Source organism: Triturus cristatus, chromosome 1_2 (genome assembly GCF_964204655.1).
Source record: "Triturus cristatus chromosome 1_2, aTriCri1.1, whole genome shotgun sequence".
NCBI classification, from domain to species: Eukaryota; Metazoa; Chordata; class Amphibia; order Caudata; family Salamandridae; genus Triturus; species Triturus cristatus.
The window spans coordinates 1188317109-1188337586 of record NC_140580.1 but is presented as its reverse complement, the minus strand read 5'-3'; the positions used below and the strand labels follow the sequence as shown (position 1 = coordinate 1188337586).

The window sequence follows — 20478 nt, the reverse complement described above, 5'->3', positions numbered from 1 at the left end:
GCGCTGTGCCACTGCCAACCAGTGTCGCGGTGCGAGTGCTCCCTATGTAAATTGGATATGTTGGTTGGATTCCATGATTGGATCGTTTGGTTTACTGTCAGACCCCAGTAAAGTGCGCCAGGAGCGCCAGGGCATGTAAATGCAAACACCGCTGGTGGGCTTGCAGCACTGGTTGTGCCACCCACAGAAGCGGCCGGTAAAATATGTCTAAGGTCCGCCATTGCAGAACCTGCGTGCAGTCTGGTACTGACATGCTGACTGGCAAGTGCCCACACTTGCCGGTCCCTAAAACCTTCCCTTAGCTGCATGTTAGTCACCCCTCTGGTAGGCCCACGGGCAGGGTGCGTTGTAAGCATAAGGTAGGACAAGCCTAGATGCGTGGCATGTCCTAGTAGTGAATTACCGCCATCTTGTTGTTCACTACTGTAAGGCTACCCTGTTCTCATAGGCCAGTATGGGCGGCTTGGATTGTTACACCCTATGATCCTAACCGACCCAGGGAACATGGTAGAAGATCGAGTTTAGTATGCCTGAACTCGGAATAATAAGGTACATCTTTTCCCAAGGTTTATTTTAATATTCCGGGTTTGCAAATGCCGCTTTTAGAAAGCTGGCCTTTGCTTGCCTAAACATTTCAGCCCGCCTCTGCGTGATGTGTATCTGATGTCTGGCTGGTGTGAGTGACAGGGCTGGGGAACCCAGATGGGCAGGGCTAGGTAGCCTGGTGGTGAATAGGACGATCGACAGGTAGATGGGTGGGAGGAGTACTCCTAGGCTCTGAATAGGACAGTGCTCTGCCACCTCAATGCCGGCTCCGCCCCCTGTGGAGCGTCTGAGGACTCTGCCCTGCACTCTGAAAGAAGAAGCCTGCATCGCGTAAACAAAGTGCTCAGAAACTGGACTGAACTAGGCAAGGGCCCCCCTGGCCTGGGAGAACAAAAGATTTGCTGTATAAATGTAGGAGCCCTGCTCCTAAGAAACTAGATCCGCTTTTGACCAAGAAGAATCTCTGCCTGAGGAGGAGGCACCGGGAAAGCTGTAGGAGGAAGACTGTCCCTATCCTGGGGGATTGGCCTGCAGTGGTGACCTTACTACCAAAGGGGAGAAGAGAAACTGTTGCTGAAGACTTTGCTTTATTTTTACTTTCAAGACTTGTGCTTTTCCAAAACGATCTCCAAGGGCTTGGAACTGAGCTTGCCCCCTGAACTGAGCTCCAGGACCACTGGGCTCTACCTGATCTTCACTCGCCTGCCGCTGGACTGTGGTGTCCTTTCCCTCGCCGGAGCTGTGACCCTCGTGCCCCAGTCCCTCCCTGAGCCGTGACCAGGACTGCTTAGCCGCCCCCGCCTTGGGAAGAGCCTCGCTCGATCGGAGCCGCTCCTCCTACGCTGTGCTGGGCTCGCTCGCTGGAGGCTCGCTGTGCACCTTCACCCTCCCGCCGGAATCGGCGTTGTGAGCATCTCCAAGCCTCGGACGGCCCGGACGTAATCTGCGTGCCCGGCTGCCCCGCTTTGTTCACCCGCCACCTGCAACACCCCGCTCTTGTCATGAGCCTGAAGATCAGACCCCCATCGTGAAGTGTGGGAGCCTCGGACGCCGCCTCGCCCTTCTGTCGAAGAGCCGCTGAACTCCCGCACCCGCCTTTGCGTCAAGAAACAAGGTACTGTACTTACGAACTCGACCGCGAGCTCGCATCGGATCCAGGGTCCGCAACGTTCTGATTTCCCTGTCATCTGCCGTGTGCTTCCCGGGCGCCGCCTCAGCACGAAGTGCGCTGAGGCCTACAGTTACCTTGTGCCCGCCTAAAGAACTTTCCGTAACAAAGAGAACTTTACCGTATTTCCAAGAGTTGTGGCCCCATCAGTTCAACGTTACTGGGCCTTGTAATTGAATCTGCTGAATCTACATAAAAGCTTATTTTTATATACTTCCTGATTGGTGTCCATTTGTGGTGCATGCAAGGGGTTTACTGTATGTATTATTGCACTTGCTTAACCGTGTACGCCTGAGACTTAGCCTAGACTGCTCGCGCCACGCACCTAGAGGGTGAGCAGGGGTTATTCTGGGGAGTCATCCTTCGCCCTGACAAGAAGTAAAGGGTCCCTGCTTGTTGTGGGTTCACACCTGCGTCAACCAGAGCCCCCTCATTTCTAACAGGGTCCATGGCTCCCAAGTGCATACGCTCCCAGGTGTCCCTGTATCACTGTCTCCCATGTGCGCGCTTCCCAACCCCCTCTGGGTCCATGGCTCCCAAGTACACACTCCGAGGTGTCCCTGTATCACTGTCTCCCATGTGCACGCTTTCCAACCCCCTCTGGGTCCATGACCCCCAAGTACATACTTTGCCAGGTGTCCCTGTATCACTGTCTCCCACGTGCACGCTCCAACCCCCTCTGGGTCCATGGCTCCCAAGTGCATACGCTCCCAGGTGTCCCTGCATCACTGTCTCCCACGTGCGCGCTTCCCAACCCCCTCTGGGTCCATGGCTCCCAAGTGCACACACTCCGAGGTGTCCCTGTATCACTGTCTCCCATGTGCGCGCTTCCCAACCCCCTCTGGATCCATGGCTCCCAAGTGCACACACTCCAAGGTGTCCCTGTATCACTGTCTCCCACGTGCACGCTCCAACCCCCTCTGGGTCCATGGCTCCCAAGTACATGCGCTCCAAGGTGTCCCTGTATCACTGTCTCCCATGTGCACGCTCCAACCCCCTCTGGGTCCATGGCTCCCAAGTACATGCGCTCCCAGGTGACCCTGTATCACTGTCTCCCATGTGCGCGCTTCCCAACCCCCTCTGGGTCCATGGCTCCCAAGTACACACTCCGAGGTGTCCCTGTATCACTGTCTCCCATGTGCGCGCTTCCCAACCCCCTCTGGGTCTATGGCTCCCAAGTGCACACACTCCGAGGTGTCCCTGTATCACTGTCTCCCACGTGCACGCTCCAACCCCCTCTGGGTCCATGGCTCCCAAGTACATGCGCTCCAAGGTGTCCCTGTATCACTGTCTCCCATGTGCACGCTCCAACCCCCTCTGGGTCCATGGCTCCCAAGTACATGCGCTCCCAGGTGACCCTGTATCACTGTCTCCCACGTGCGCACCTCCCAACCCCCTATGGGTCCATGGCTCCCAAGTACACACTCCGAGGTGTCCCTGTATCACTGTCTCCCATCTGTGTGCTTCCCAACCCCCTCTGGGTCCATGGCTCCCAAGTACACACTCCGAGGTGTCCCTGTATCTCTGTCTCCCACATGCACGCTTCCCAACCCCCTCTGGGTCCATGGCTCCCAAGTACATATGCTCCCAGGTGTCCCTGTATCACTGTCTCCCATGTGCCCGCTGTGAGAAGTTGGCCTGGTATATGCTGTCCACTAATTATAGTGGGCACCTTGTACCAGTCCAAACAACCCCTTATGGTGAATAGGTTAAAAACAACCTTTATTGAAAGCTATCCTAGTTGTAGCTACAAAGTGCAGCCTTCAGGCTAAGTCTTGAAGGAATGTAAAGCAGCTTGTTTTACCAGTCTATAATCTCTTGAATGACCAAATGAAAGGACAACGACACAGGTATATATTTAAAATATATGTATTTAAGATAAAACACACCCCTCTAGTCTCTTTATGAGACTGGACTTCGAAGTACTTAAGTTACAAGTTAGCAATCAACAGTAATAGCACAAATACATGTTTGGGCCCTAGGGGCATACCAGACCATATACCAAAAAAAAGGTGTCCCTGTATCACTGTCTCCCACGTGCGCGCTTCCCAACCCCCTCTGGGTCCATGGCTCCCAAGTGCACACACTCCGAGGTGTCCCTGTATCTTTTTAGAAGTAAAGTCATTCAAGGGTGTCACTATTGATCCATACCCCTCGAGTACCCAGTCAGGCCTAAGAAGGCTCTCACCTGAGTCTGGGTAGTTGGAGCAATCCATTCCATTATGGTGTGGATGTTGCTCTGCAATGGTTGAACCTGGCCTCCACCTACAAGGTGGCCCAGGTACACAACCTGACTCTGCCCTATCTGGCACTTAGTAGCCTTGATAGTTAGGCCTGCTTTTTGCAGGGCCTCCAAAACATTCCTCAGGTGGACCAGGTGATCCTCCCAGGTGGAGCTAAAGACAGCAATATCATCTAGATATGCTGCACTAAAGTCTTCCAGGCCTGTAAGGACTTGATTCACCAACCTTTGGAAAGTGGCAGGTGCATTCTTCAAACCAAAGGAAATTACCACAAACTGATAGTGCCCACTAGGGGTAGAAAATGCTGTCTTTGGCTTTGCATCATCATCATCAGCTGGTCTGATCTACTAGTAGCCAGCTGTCAGGTCAAATGTGCTTAGAAACTTGGATGAGGCCAAAGTATCTATTAGCTCATCTGTCCTGGGGATGGGATGGGCATCAGTCCTAGTGACTGCATTGAGACCTCTGTAGCCTACACAAAACCTCATCTCTCTCTTTCCATCTGTGGTGTTAGGTTAAGGTACCAGGACTACTGGACTAGCCCAAGGGCTAACTGAGAGTTCAATCACACCCACATCTCACATCTTTTGGACTTCTGTCCTTATACAGTCCCTGACATGGTCAGGTTGCCTGTAGATCTTATTCTTCACAGGTAGACTGTCCCCAGTGTCCACTTCATGAGTGCACCAGGTGGTCTGACTTGGAGTCAGAGAACACATATGTCTAAAGTGGCTGAGAAGGTTCCGGTAGTCAGTTTGTTGCTGGGCAGTGAGGCTGCCTGCCAAGGCTACACCATCAACTGACCCATCATCAGGGTTCTGAGAAAGCAGGTCAGGGAGTGGGTCACTCTCTTCCTCCTGTCCTTCATCAGTAGCCATGAGCAAGCCCATATCTGCTCTATCAACATATAGTTTTAGTCTGTTGACATGAAGTACCCTATGGGGACTCCTAGGTGTTCCAAGGTCTACCCAGTAGGTAACTTCCCCTTTCTGTTCAACAATTGTATGGGGGCCACTCCATTTGTCCTGGAGGGCTGCTGGGGCCACAGGCTCCAACACCCACACTTTCTGTCCTGGCTGGTAAACAGTCAGTACAGCCTTTTGGTCATGCCAGGCTTTTTGCAGTTCCTGCCTAGCCTCAAGGTTTGTGTTTGCCTTTTTCATGTATTCGCCATCCTGGAGCGGAGACCAAGTACATAGTACACTATGTCCTGTTTGGGGAGCTTGAGATTTAACTTCTATCCTTCCTTAACCAAACACAATGGACCCCTGACAGGGTGACCAAACAAAAGTTCAAATGGGCTGTAACTAACCCCCTTTTGAGGCACCTCCCTGTATGCAGATAAAAGGTAGGGCAAGAGAAGGTCCCATTTTCACCTAAGCTTCTCTGGGAGTCCTTTAATCATGCCCTTTAAGGTTTTGTTGAAACTTTCAACTAAACCATTGCATTATGGGTAACAGGGTGTGGTGAACTTGTAGTTCACTCCACACTCCTTCCACATAGCAGTCAAGTAACTAGACATTAAGTTTTCTCCCCTGTCAGATACTACCACCTTAGGAAAACCTACTCTTGAGAACACACTCAAGAGACCTCTTGCCACCACAGGGGCTGTAGTGGTCCTTAGGGGAATTGTTTCTGGGTACCTGGTGGCATGACCCACCACCACCAGTATAAATCTGTGCCCAGATGCTGTCTGAGGATCCATGGGACCAACAATGTCAATCCCAACCCTCTCAAAGGGAACCCCCACCACAGGTAGTGGTATTAGGGGGGCCTTTGTAGTTCCACCTGCTTTGCCACTGGCTTGGCAGGTTACACAGGAGCGACAAAACTCCTTAGTGTCTTCAGACATGTGGGGCCAGTGAAAGTGAGAGACAATTCTGTCCCAAGTCTTGTTCTGGCCCAGGTGTCCTGCTAGGGGAATTTCATGGGCTAGTGTCAATAGGAAGCCCCTAAACTTCAGAGGTATAACCAACCTCCTGGATGCACCAGGCTTGGGGTCTCTACTCTCTGAGTAAAGGAGTCCATCATCCCAATAAACGTTTTGGGTGCCACTAGCTTTCCCGGCAACCTCATCAGCAGCTTGCTTTCTGAGGGGTTCAAGATAGGGGCAGGTTTTCTGCTCCTGGCTCAGATCAGACCTAGAAGGGCCCCCTGTCCCCAAGAACTCAACCTGGTCAGGTTCAAGCTCCTCTGGGACAGTACCTTCTTCAGGCTCAAGATAATTTCCCTGAGGAGACTGGTCAGCATTCTGAGTTAGGTGGGAAGGCTCTGTCTTAACCCTACTGCTCCTCCTCTTGTGAGGCACCTGGTCCATTTTTCCAGAATCCAGGGCCTGTCGAGCTTTAGACATTTTGGCCTGTGACCTAGTCACAGACAAGACATGAGCAGGGATCCCTAACATTTCTGCATGTGTCCTGAGCTCCACTTCATCCCAAATTGAAGTCTCTAGATCATTGCCAAGCAAGCACTGTACTGGTAGGTCTGCACTTACTGCAACCTTCTTAAGGCCAGTTACCCCGCCCCAGGAGAAGTTAACAACTGCCAGAGAATGGTCTGTTCTGACATTGCTAGCATTGGTCACTTGGTACATTTCACCAAGTATAATCTGCCCAGGATCCACAAGATATTTTGTCACCATTGTGACACTTGCTCCTGGGTCCCTGAATGCCCAAGCTTCTACTCCATTTATTAAAGGTTGTTGTCTGTATTTGCCCAGGTTACTGGGACTCACAAAGGGGGACAAATCCTTGCCCCCATCACAGACAAGCACAGCCTGAGTTGGAACTCTGACTAGGCCAGAGTCCAGCTCAGAACCCAGGGTCAACCCTACTACACCCTTATTCTGAACATTGCCACCACCTATTATAGCTGTACTAGGGGGAACAGATGCCTTAGGGGCAATGGTGGCTGGAGTAGAGTCTTTGGACTTGGTGCAGTCACTGGTCCAGTGAGTTTTCTGTTTACAGATTTTGCATCAAGGTTTCTTTTGGCCTTTTACCTTGTTTGACTGTGACTCCCCATTAGAAGAAGATTTTTGGGGCCCTTGAGAAGACTTCTGGTCTTTACCCTTGTCCCCACCCTTGTCAGAGCTCTTAGAATCCTGCTTCTTTGGGTCACCACCTTGGTTCTGTACCTTCTGCCTCACCCTGGTTCTGACCCATTTGTCTGCCTTCTTTCCCAATTCTTGGGGAGAGGTCAGATCAGAGTCTACCAGGTACTGGTGCAACAACTGATTTTGACAGTTATTAAGAATCTGCTCCCTCATTATCAGATTGTACAATCATATGAAGTCACACACTTTACTGCCCAATAACCAACCTTCCAGAGCCTTAGCAGCACAGTCAACAAAGTCAACCCAGTCTTGATTTTGTGCTTTTTGGGTATCTCTGAACTTTAAGCTGTATTGTTCAGTGGTTAGGCCAAACCCATCTATCAGTGCACTTTTCAAGACCTGGTAATCATCAGCATCCTCTTCTCTTACAGTGAGGAGCTTATCTCTACCTTTGTCTCCAAAGGAGAGCCATAAGATTGCTGCCCTCTGACCTTGAGGGACCTTCTGTACTTTACAGGCCCTCTCCAAGGCAGTTATCCATTTGTGGATGTCATCCCCACTCTGATAGGGAGGGACAATCTTACTTAGGTTTCTATGGTCATAAGACCTCTCCCTATCTCTAGGGAAATTGCTACCACCAAGGGACTCTAGTCCCTCCTTTTTACTAGCTCTGTAGAGCTCCAGGGCTTCCCTATCTAGGGCCATCTGCTGCTTTCTGAGGTTGAACTTGTCTTGCTCATACTTCAGCAGTCTCTCTCTCCTCTCCTGGGAGGTTTCCCTCCCTCTGTGAGAAGAAACAGAGGTCCCTACAGATGAGGTAGACTGGACAGATACCCTTGAGAGAGATCTATCCCTTCTAACCCTACTTTCAACTCTTCTTGGAGGAACAAAGAGGGGAGCATTGTTATCATCCTCCTCATCCTCATCCAGGGGAGCTGGGTTCACCAGATTCTGATCATTGTCATCAGTCTGGTCAGCATTAGAGTTAGGGTCAGGGGATTTTCCACCCCTAGGCCCAACCTCAGCTGCTGTCCCACCTACCTACTCCCCCCCCCCAAGCCCACTAGGACCTGGGAGATCATCCAGCCTGAGTATCTTTATCAGATGACGGGTGGTTGGGCTTCTGCCTGTCTTCAGCCTCCTAATGGAACATAAGGCCCTAAGCTGTGCAAAGGAGAGATCCTCATATCTATAGGGGAGAAGCTCACTGGCTTCTGGCAGGGACCCACTGGTTCCTGGCTGGTTAGACATTACTAATGTGGTGTGGTGTAAATGTAAATGTTGTAGACTTGTAAAGCGCACAGCTGCCCCAGCAACGGGGCGTCCCGGCGCTGTAGACCGCTGGGGAACCCGTCCTGGCTATCCCTGTGAGATGGTCCCTTTCTGGGTATCTCCAAGGTGAAACCAGGCATCCCCGGCGTCTGTGGGGGGCCGTTGTAGAGATGAGGCAAGCTTAATGCCCAGAGTTGCCGAGTGTGTTCCTGGTTAGAGTAGGTACCGAGGCGAGAATTATCGAGTCCGTTTTGACCCTGGTCCACGACCCTGCCGCGTCGGGAATTGAACCCTGGTCCCTGGCCGATTCTCTGCTTACGGGTCTGCCGCCTCTAACCAGTGAGCCACACCTCTCCAGTGTATTGCACTACCTACACTAGTGTGGCTTACTAAACTCTCTTGAGTTGTAGAAAGGGTGTGCTATCCCTTAACACACAACTCTAAGTTCAGTAGAACTTACTGTATACTAAACTTGAGCATCCTTCAGGCTAAGTCTTGAAGGCATGTAAAGCAGCTTGTTTTACCAGTCTATAATCTCTTGAATGACCAAATGAAAGGACAACCACACCAAGTATATATTTAAAATATATGTATTTAATATAAAACACACCCCTCTAGTCTCTTTATGAGGCTGGAGTTCGAAGTACTTAATTTACAAGTTAGCAATCAACAGTAATAGCACAAATACACGTTTGGGCCCTAGGGGCGTACCAAACCATATACCAATAAAGTGGTATAAGAACCACGACTGAACTAGACACCAGGCCTAGAGCCTGTAGAATCGCCGGGACCCCAAGGAAGTGACACAGGGGACCCACAGGGGCCGTGTGCAGTGTGTAAACACAACCGTGGGTTCCCGTTAGCTTCTATGGGCAATGTTGCGGTTGGAAAATTAAAGATTAGGGACACTTAGAAATGAGTCAGGACCAAACCCTTTTGGACTTAGGAAGTTCTAGGGCTAGCACCCACGGGAGCACCGGAGTACTCGTGTTACCTCACCCAGGGAAGCCGGGTGCATAGGTATCTTTTGGTGTCGGGTCGCGTCGTCGATTTCAATGGAAGCTGGCGAAGAAGTGCTGCTGCTGTGAAGAGGAGGAGTGTCCGAAGTGATCCAAGCCTGGATCTAGGATGGAAGGAACCTGAAAGCAGAGGGGACAGAGTCTGGGTCACTTACCAGTGACCAAGGGCAGGATGGACCAATGCCCACAGATGTCGGGTGCTTCAGGTGAGTTGATGAGTGTCTTGACTCTTCAGCCACGAGGTCCAGGAGGCGCCGATGATGACCAGGAGCTGGATTCAAGCTGTCCCACGAAGTCTGTCAAGTGCTGCAATATCGGCGACCAGATTGGCCCCAACAAGCCTTAGCAACGGCAAGTTACTTGAAATCAGAGAAAGGACTGCGGTGCAGACCAGCAAGGTCTGTGGGACTCACCCAGCGAAGGTAAGTCGGGGCACATCTGGAGCAACCAGGAAAGCCCAATCAGAAGAGGAGTTGCATTCGTGGGGACCTACTAGCCAATGGGTAGCAATCGCGAAGGAGCCTCGAGCGGTCGCACTTGAAACTGGCCCACGGGTCACTTGTGGAGTGGAGGCCAGCAATCTTTGGTGCAGGAGGTGCTCTAGGCTGGGGCTACTCGGAGCCCAAAGCACATCTTCGAGGAAGACCAGGAAGATGGTGTCCAAGGGGTCACGGTTCCACGTCACCCACGACAGCCACGGGCCTCAGCTTTGCTGTGGACTCAGGGTAGCCTCAGGGAAGTCTGGAAATCCACCTCTGATGATGCAAAGACTTCGGCGTCCGGCGGGAGCTTCAGCGATGCAGACTAGTCAGTTGCTTCTTTGGTGCCTGCCAAGAAGGGGAGTCACTCCTTGACCCCAAGGGAGATTTCTTCAGTCTGCTAGGCAAAGTAGAACATCGAAGGTCCAGGATATATGTTGCAGAGTTTCGTCCAGGGTAATCTAAAGTCGCAAGGACTGGGTTCCCATACTTATACTAAGTTAGGGGGTTGGACATACTCTAGGGACCCACCTATGGGAGGGTATGGAAAGAGGGATGGATACACCCATTACCTTTGTCCAGTTTCTTGCCAGAGCAGAGGCAGGTAGCCCCTGCAACCGGTTTGAACTGGACTATGCACAGGGACACCAAGTGTGCCCCCAGTGCCGGACTTCAAAGCACCAGAGAGTGCTCCCACCTAGCCCCAATACACAACCGCCTGTCTGGGGAGGTGGTTACACCTCCCTGGGACAGGAAACCTATTGTCCAGGCCTCCCCTGCCGGAGTTCCGGTCAGCAGCAGGAGGCCAGACACGTGTCTGTGGCAGAGGAATCCATTTTGTGATGCCAGGGCTGTAGAAAGGGTTAGACCAGTGTGAACATGTCTCTCCTTCTAGAAGCGTGGAATGCTACCCCCGCTGCCAGAACTGGCAGGGGGGGGGGGTAGTATTTCAAAGCGTTTGACACCAAACACGACATGTTTCCATGCAGCCATCCCAGAGTTAGCATTTACCGCGAGGTTGTAATGCACTTAAGAGTATATGTTCAGGCTGCACCACAAACAGCTTTAGAGGAGATACTTCGAACGCTGAAGAGGGGCTCTGCTCATGCAGGGGCACCCTCTCACATAAAAACCAAACACTTTGCCTTCAGGATTGTTAAGGCCTGCCATAGGAGTGACTTATAGGTTTTACATGTGTGTGCAATGGTAGTGATATAGGTAGCCTATACCACTGTAAGGGGTGCAAGCACACCCTTACCCAGGCTGCTGTAGCAGACCTGTGGTGCCATTTTGGACTGCTTCCCAGGGGTGGCATAATACATGCTTCAGCCCCTGGTAGGCCTCTGAGGTACCTATGCCCTAGGTACATAGTATACCATATATTAGGGGCTCATAAGGCACTCCAGAATCCAATTAGAAATGTACCTAATGTACATGGAAACCATTTTAGAGAGAAAGCAGCTAGGCTGGGGTCCTGATTAGCAGGGCCACAGCCAGACTAAGGTCGAAAAGCAGTGAAACACAATCAAAAAGTGGGGGTACCCATGTGAAGCAGATCCTACTCTCCAACAGCAAGGACTGGGTTCCCATACTTATACAAAGTTTTGGGGTTGGACATACGCTAGGGACCCACCTATGGTAGGGTTTGGAAAAAGGGGTGGTTACACCCATTTCCTTTGTCCAGTTTCGCGCCAGAGCTGGGGCAGGTAGCCCCTGCAACCGGTTTGAACTGGACTATGCACAGGAACACCAAATGTGCCCCCAGTGCAGGACTTCAAAGCACCAGAGAGTGCTCCCGCCCAGCCCCAATACACATCTGCCTGTCTGGGGAGGTGGTTACACATCCCTGGGACAGGAAACCTATTGTCCAGGCCTCCCCTGCCGGAGTTTCGGTCAGCAGCAGGAGGCCAGACCCGTGTCTGTGGCAGAGGCATCCATTTTGTGATGCCAGGGCTGTAGAAAGTCCTACCGGGTTAGACCAGTGTGAACATATCTCTCCCTCTAGAAGGGTGGAATGCTACCCCCGCCGCCAGAACTGGCGGGGGGTAGTATTCCAAAGCGTTTGACACCAAACACGGCATGTTTTCGTGCAGCTATCCCAAAGTTAGCATTTACCGCGAGGTTATAATGCACTTAAGAGTATATGGTCAGGCTGCACCACAAACAGCATAAGAGGAGGTACTCCGAATGCTGCAGAGGGGCTCCACTCATGCAGGGGTACCCTCTCACATAAAAACCAAGCACTCTGCCTTCAGGATTGTTAAGGCCTGCCATAGGAGTGACTTATAGGTTTTATATGTGTGTGCAATGGTAGTGATATAGGTAGCCTATACCACTGTAAGGGGTGCTAGCACCACCTTACCCAGGCTGCAGTAGCAGACCTGTGGTGTCATTTTGGACTGTTTCTCAGGGGTGGCATAATACATGCTTCAGCTCCTGGTAAGCCTCTGAGGTACCTATGCCCTAGGTACATAGTATACCATATACTAGGGGCTTATAAGGCACTCCAGAATCCAATTAGAAATGTACCTAATGTACATGGAAACCATTTTAGAGAGGAAGTAACTAGGCTGGGGTCCTGATTAGCAGAGCCACAGCCAGACTAAGGTCGAAAAACAGTGAAACACCAGCAACAAGTGGGGGTACCCATGTGAAGCAGATCCTACTCTCCTACACGCGCTTCCCAACCCCCTCTGGGTCCACGGCTCCCAAGTACACACTCCGAGGTGTCCCTGTATCACTGTCTCCCATGTGCGCACTTCCCAACCCCCTCTGGGTCCACAGCTCCTAAGTACACACGCTCCGAGGTGTCCCTGTATCACTGTCTCCCATCTGTGTGCTTCCCAACCCCCTCTGGGTCCATGGCTCCCACGTGCACACGCTCCCAGGTGTCCCTGCAAGCTCACTAACCCATCTTGATCCATGCTCTCCCTTGTGGATTCCTCCCAGGCCTCTTTGGATCTGTCCCCTTCAAGTTCACTCAGGAACAAGGGTGCTCCATATGACCTGCCCCAGGCCTCACTGCTTCAGCATGTACCTGAATGTGTAATACTCTGCATCAGCGGGGTCATGCTCTATAGCGCTGCAGATCTTGCTCAGGGCTTCATGGAGCTGTCCCTCCACAGCTTTGATCACAGCCAGAGCCCTGGCTTCATCTGCCTGGTTCTTCAGAGAACGCCTCAGAGCCTTGGCAGCCCTGTGCTCTGGCTCCAGCCGCAGGGCTTCCCCCACATCCTGGTAACACAGAAGGATCTGGAAAGAGAAGGACAATGATGGAGGAAGAGTTCATTCATAGTGTGGTGACACAGGGCGCGCACAATCATAGCGAGGGGATGTCACAGGGTCAGTTCATACTGTGCTGATGGTGGAGGTGTGTAGGAAGCCGACTCTGTATATACTGCACCAAAGTGAGGTACAGTGTGCACAGAGTCCTGTGGAACCCTAAAGGGAGGCAGAGGTAAAGTAGATAGCACCTCACTCTCTATTTGTGGTAGTGTGGTCGAGCAGTAAGGCAGTATCAGAGGACAGTGTTAAGCATTTATTGTACACACTCAGGCTGCGGGGGCCTGTGTTACGCCCCTGACTGAACTTCAGACCAATTGGTTTTGTATAAAAATATGTGTTTAGTTATTTTATTTTTTAGAAACAAGCAAGCCTGGTAAGTGATAAATACTTTGCAGTAGATATACAGTTTGAAATGCAGTTGTAAATGTACTTTGAAATGGTTACAGTTTGAATTACTGGTAATGCAATACTGTGAAATGCTGTACATATAATTTGTATCGACTTTGCAATGAAAATTACAGGTAATTTACTTTTACGTTACTTTTGAGATTATTTTTTCTACTCAGTGTGATATGCTTAGATATCACACTGGGACATTTCCTAGAGAAAAGGTAAGTAAATAATTGTTATTTTTCAGGTTTCCATACAAATCAACTCCACACTTAAAACATTTTTCAGAGCAAAACAGTCAATGGATTCGTATGGAAAGAAATGACCTTAATGGTTACCAGCTAAGTAATCGGTCTTTGGAGTTGAGCTTCTGGAGTTAGAACAAGGGTTCCCCCAGGGTCAAGGATGCACTCTCGTTACACCCTCAACGGCACTAGGGCGGCCGGATGCAGAATGCTGCGGCCCAATGGTATCCAAAGGGGGATATGGGGCTTCTGGTTGGTGGCTGCTGGCAAGCAGGCCACTGGGTTATGGGAGCAAAGCTCCTGGACTTTAGCTCAGGGCAAATGGGGAAACAAAGAAGCACCAAAGGTGCACCTTCAGCGGCATTAGGGCAGCCGGGTGCAGGGTGCTGTTTCGACATTGGGCGTCCTGTTAGTTTCAATGAGAACCTCCGGTTTACAAAGGCACTGCAGGCAGGGAGACGAAGGACTTCTGGGTGCGACCACCACTTGGAGAGGTAAGTTGGGAAGTTAGAGGTTGGTGAGGCGCCGTTAGTTTGGGCACACAAGGCTGTGGGGCATCAGGTGCAGGGGTGCCTTTTGGGTTCGGATCTTCTTACCAGCTCCTGGTCATGGTTAGGGGGGCCTTCTGGATTTAGGATGCTGGCGTCGGCTGGAGGCTTGAGGCATGTCAGGGGTCGAAAGCGGTCAGGATCGCTGGGGTGACCTCCTCGTGGTGTTTACCCACTCGAGCTAGGGCTGTGGACGGCGGGTGCAGAGAGGAGCGGATTCGCAGTGTCCGGCCGGAGCAAGAGGTTGCAGGTGAACAAATCCGGTGTTCACAGGAGACAAAGTCTTTGTGCTTGAAGGCAGGCAGGTCCTCCGGGGTTTTCAAGGTTGCTGGCTGCAGGACACACTGGGATTTCGCAGAAGCAGGTTCGAGGTGGAGACAGGCCGGTAGGGCTGGGGTCAAGTCAGTGGGCGTCTTCCTCTTGTTAGCTTCGGCACAGCTGTTCGGTCCCTCTTCTTCCTTTTTTGTTGCAGGTTCTTGTCTGAGAAGCAAGGTTCAGGGGTGCCCCTAAATACTAGATTTAGGGGCGTTACAGGTAGGTAAAAGGCCGAGACTAATGGGTTCCTTCCCTGGGGTGGGTACACCCCCTATCATGCCACCCTCCAGTGGGAGGGGGGCATGAGCCTGCCCCTGGTTGGCGTGGACGGAGAGTTGTGCTTCACCTCACCTCACCCACCTGAGGGGTGGAGTTGGCAGAGGTGGGCACAACCTAACTTGTTTTTCCCACCAGTTCTCCCGCCCAAAGTGGGGGTCAGAATCAGTGGGGACCAGTTGCTTAGAGCAGCATGTGGCCTAGGGAAGCTCACAAAGGCAGCAAGCCTTGAAGCTTCCCCTTCGTGAACCCTGCCCATCCTAGGGGAGGAAGCTTGGCACCTCGTCCCAAGATGTGCATTGTTTCAGGCCCCAGAGAGCAGCAGGTACTCGACCCAGGGGTCCAGAAACATGTACGGTGGTGGCAGCTGAAAGCAGCCACTCAGCCAGGACACTAGAGGTGGATTAGTTTTCAGGGGGCACCTCTAAGATCCCCTCTGTGTGCATTTTTCATTAAATCCCACACTGGCATCAGTGTGGGTTTAATGTGCTGAGAAGTTTGATGCCCCAGCCGCCACAGGGCCGCCGAGCGCCGCCCCAGCCGCCACAGGGCCGCCGAGCGGCGCCCCAGCCACCACAGAGCCGCCGCCGAGCCCCCAGGTTTCCCGCCGCTACCAACAAGACTCCGCCCCCCCGCCCGCCGATTGGGTCCCGCGCCTCCCGCCTCCCCGCAGACCCTCCCTCCCGGCTACCCTCTTATGACGCCCCCAGAGCGACCGCGCAGCGGACGCGCGCAGCGGGAGCACCGATTGAGCGCCGAAGGTGCGCCAAAGGTAAGCCCGTCTGCGCCCGTCCGCGCCTGGACCGCGCCCAGCGCCAGAACCCCTGGCCCCCGCAGAGGCCACCCCACCCGCCGGACTTACGATGCCGCCACCCTCAACGCACTCAACACCGGCCGAACCCCCGGGTGCTACCGAGCCACTCCGAGACGCACCCACGGACCTTTCACCTGCCAGTCCTGCAAGTTCTCCTGCATCCGGACCTGCACTGCTTCAGCACCCACCAAACGGAACACCAGCAGCAACCACCTCAAGTCCATCCTGCTCAACACCCGCTCCGTCCACAGACACGCCGTTCAACTCTGGAACCTCCTCGACACCACAGCTCCTGACGTTGCCTTCCTCACGGAAACCTGGATGAACGACTCCTCAGCGCCCGACATCGCCATCGCCATCCCAGAGGGCTACAAGATCATCCAGAGAGACCGCGACAACCAGACTGGAGGAGGCATCGCCATCATCCACAGGGACACCATCCGTATCTCGACCAACGCCGACGACACCCTGACAACTGCCGAACACCTGCACTTCCAGATCCACACCGACCCCAAGACCACGCACTCAATTCAGCGAAGACATCGCCGACTTCATCAGCCCGCACGCCCTCCCCTCCGCTGACTACATCCTCCTCGGGGACATCAACTTCCACCTGGAGAACAACAACGACCGCAACACCACCACCCTGCTTGACAACCTCGCCACCCTCGGACTCAAGCAGCTGGTGACCACCCCCACCCACCTCGCCGGACACACACTCGACGCCGTCTTCTCGTCCAGCAAAGACATCTCCTTCAGCCACGCCACTGGACTCCACTGGACGGACCACAGCTGCATCCAATTCACCTTCAAAAGAACCACGGTCCACCACCACCAGCAACAGGCTGCACGAAGAAGCTGGAACAAGATCACAGCCGAACAACTCGCCGCATCCCTGAGCCAGCACCCTCCCGCCAGCTCACCGAACCCCAGCCAAGCCGCCGACAACCTCACGAAATGGATCTCCACCTGCGCGGACGAGCTCGCCCCTCTGAGGACCCCGCCCAGCAGACCCGGAAGCAAGAAGGCCCCGTGGTTCACCGACGAACTCAAGAGCTCCAAGAAGAACTGCCGTGCCCTCGAGAAAGCCTGGAGAAGAGACCCAACGCCGGACAACATGACTACCCTCAAGCTCGCCACCCGAATGCACCATCAACTGATCCACGCCACCAAGAAAACAGCATTCAAGGACCGGCTGGACAACAACGCACACAACAGCAAGGAACTCTTCAACATTGTCAGAGAGCTCTCCAACCCCAACGCCGGAACCAACGACATCACCCCATCGCAAGACCTCTGCAACTCCCTCGCCTCCTACTTCCACAACAAGATCGCTGACATACACAACAGCTTCAGAACACAACCAACGCTCCCCACGACCAAACCAACGCCCCCCACCACCACCCTCAACGCCTGGACACCGATCAACCTCGAAGACACCATCAGCACGATGAACTCCATCCACTCCGGATCCCCAACCGACCCCTGCCCACACCACATCTTCAACAAGGCCGACGCTGTCATCGCACCCCACCTGCGGGACATCATCAACACCTCCCTCGACACCGCCACCTTCCCTGAGAGCTGGAAGCACGCCAAACTCAGCGCTCTACTAAAGAAACCAACGGCGGACCCCACCGAACTCAAGAACTACCGCCCCATCTCGCTCCTCCCGTTTCCAGCCAAAGTCATCGAGAAGACCGTCAACAAGCAACTGGCAGCCTTCCTCGAGACGACTGGTTCCCTCGACCCATCCCAGTCAGGCTTCCAGGCCAACCACAGCACCGAGACCGCCCTCATCGCTGCCACCGACGACATCCGAACCCTGCTGGACAACGGAGAAACAGCGGCCCTCATCCTCCTGGACCTCTCCGCGGCATTCGACACTGTCTGCCACCGCACCCGAGTGCAGCGCCTCAGCAACGTCGGGATCGAGGAGAAGGCACTGGAATGGATCATCTCCTTCCTCACCGGAAGGACAGAGAGTCCGCCTGCCCCCGTTCAGATCAGAAGCCACGGAAGTCATCTGCGGCGTCCCTCAGGGCTCCTCGCTCAGCCCCACCCTCTTCAATGTCTACATGAGCCCCCTTGCGGCCATCGCACGCCAACACAACCTGAACATCATCTCCTACGCCGATGACACCCAGCTGATCCTCTCCCTAACCAACGACCCCGCCACCGCCAGAGCCAACCTACACGAAGGGATGAAAAACGTGGCCGAGTGGATGACGACCAGCCGCCTGAAACTGAACACAGACAAGACGGAAGTTCTCATCCTGGGCTCCTCACCCTCCGCCTGGGACGACTCCTGGTGGCCCCCCACCCTGGGCAACGCACCCAAACCGACAGACCACGCACGCAACCTGGGCTTCATCCTGGACTCCTCCCTCTCCATGACCAGACAAGTCAACGCCGTCTCCTCGTCCTGTTTCAACATCCTGCGCATGCTACGTAAGATCTTCCGATGGATCCCCACCGAGACCAGGAAGACGGTCACCCAGGCCCTCGTCACCAGTCGACTGGACTACGGCAACGCCCTCTACGCCGGTACCACCGCCAAGCTCCAGAAGAGACTCCAGCGGATCCAGAACGCCTCGGCGAGACTCATCCTCGACGTCCCCAGACGAAGTCACATCTCCACACACCTGAGAGACCTGCACTGGCTCCCGATCAACAAAAGAATCACCATCCGGCTCCTCACCCACGCGCACAAAGCCCTACACAACCAAGGCCCGACCTACCTCAACAGCCGCCTCAACTTCTACGCTCCCAAACGCCACCTCCGCTCGACCAGTCACGCCCTCGCTGCCGTCCCCCGCATCCACAGAGCGACAACAGGAGGAAGATCCTTCTCCCACCTGGCCGCCAAGACTTGGAACGCCCTCCCGACCGACCTACGCCTGACCCAAGACCACCTCTCCTTCAGGAAGAAGCTCAAGACCTGGTTGTTCGAGCAGTAGCGAACCCCCCCCCCCCCCCCCCCCCCCAAGCGCCTTGAGACCCTCCGGGTGAGTAGTGCGCGTTATAAATGCCTATGATTGATTGATTGATTGAAACTTCTCAGTTTTCAGTGTATTCATTATGGTGCTGTGGAGTTCGTAATGACAAACTCCCTGCGCCATGTACTCTTAATGGCAGTACTGCACTTCCAATGTCTAAGAATGGACTTAGACACTGTAGGGGTACAGGGCTCATGGACCTGTACCCTCACCACTAGTAGAGCGCACACAGCTAGAGGGGTGACTGATCTATGCCAGGGCACTGGTTTGTAGGCATGGCACACAGAGATGTGTGCTATGTCGACTCTTTACTTTGTTCTGCACCAAAACACGCAGCCTGCAAAGGCAGTGTGTTTGTGTGGAAGGGTACAGGACCTCTAAAGGTGGCACAATAAGTGCTGCAGCCCTTAGAGCCCTTCACTGGTCATAGTGCCCTGGGTATCTGTGTTACCATTTACCAGGGGCCTACCTGTGGCCAGGGATGCCAATTGGGGTTAGGCTTCAATGCAGTGTTAGGGAAGGAACACAGGCCCTGGGTACCTGATTGGCAGGAGCACAGGGCATACTCAGTCAAAGCACATCCGCAATTGAGCAAAACATGGGGGCAACCATGCAGAAAGAGGGCACTTTCTCACAGAGTGTCCCTTCATAGCATGGTAACAATGGGAGAGTCGATTCATAGCCAGGTGACCATGTAAGCATCCATTCATAGCAAGGTGGTAATGTCACGGCTTACATTCATACTGTGGTGATATTCGAGCAAACATTCATAGCACCTTAACAATGGGGACGTCTATTCATAGCAAGGTAACAATGGGAAAGTCCATTCATATCCAAGTGACCATGTAAGCATCCCTTTGTAGCAAGATTATAATGTCACAGAATACATTCATACTATGGCGATGGTGGGAAAAAAAATTCCCAGCAGGGTAACAATGTGGGAGTCTATTCATAGCAAGGTAACAATGGGAGAGTCTATTCATAGCAGGGTAACAATGGGAGAGTCCATTCTTAGCAAGGTAATAATGGGAGAGAACATTCAAAGCAAGATGACCATGTGAGCAAGTATTGATAGCGAGGCAGTAATGTAAAAGCGTATATTCATACTCTGGTGATGGTGGGAGTGCAAATTCATAGCACAGTAATAAAGGGGGAGTCTATTCGTAGCAAGGCAACACAAGGAGAGTCTATTCATAGCAAGGTAACCATGTGAGCATTGATTGTTAGCGAGGCAGTAATGTCATAGCGTACATTTATACTGTGGCGATGGTGGAAGTGCTCATTCATAGCAGGGTAACAATGTGGGAGTCTTTTCATAGCCAGGTGACCATTTAAGCATCCATTGATAGCAAGGCGGTGTGAGAAGTTGGCCTGGTATATGCTGTCCACTATTTAAAGTGGGCACCTGCACTTGTCCAAACGACCCTTATGGTGATTAGGTTAAAGATAACCTTTATGAAAGCTATCCTAGTGGTAGCTGTGGAGAGCAGCCTTCAGGCTAAGTCTTGAAGGAATGTAGAGCAGCTTGTTTTACCAGTTCAGAACCTCCTGAGTAACCAAATGAAAGGAGAACCACACAAGTGTTATTTAAAATATATGTATTTATTACTAAACACTCTCTACTAATCTCTATATGAGATTAGAGCACAAAGCACACAATACTTAATCAATAGAACGACAGTAAATAGCACAATACACAGCGGGCTCCAGGGGGAGACCGAACCATATACTAAAGAAATGGTATAACAACAACAACTTCAATAGACACAGAATCGCTGGGACCCCAAGGAACCACCCAAAGGAGTGACACAGGGAGCCCACAGC

The 20478-nt window shown here is 52.7% G+C and overlaps 1 protein-coding gene across 2 annotated transcripts in view; it reads right to left on the bottom strand.

Annotated features, from left to right (window-relative positions):
• The window catches only part of TTC16 (tetratricopeptide repeat domain 16), a 535487-nt gene that overhangs the window by 265469 nt on the left and 249540 nt on the right, over positions 1–20478 (bottom strand). For both annotated transcript variants that reach the window (XM_085614130.1, XM_085614131.1), the window contains one exon: positions 12820–13034. In XM_085614130.1, coding sequence (XP_085470256.1) covers positions 12820–13034 — 215 coding nt within the window. The remainder of the gene's footprint in view (positions 1–12819; positions 13035–20478) is intronic.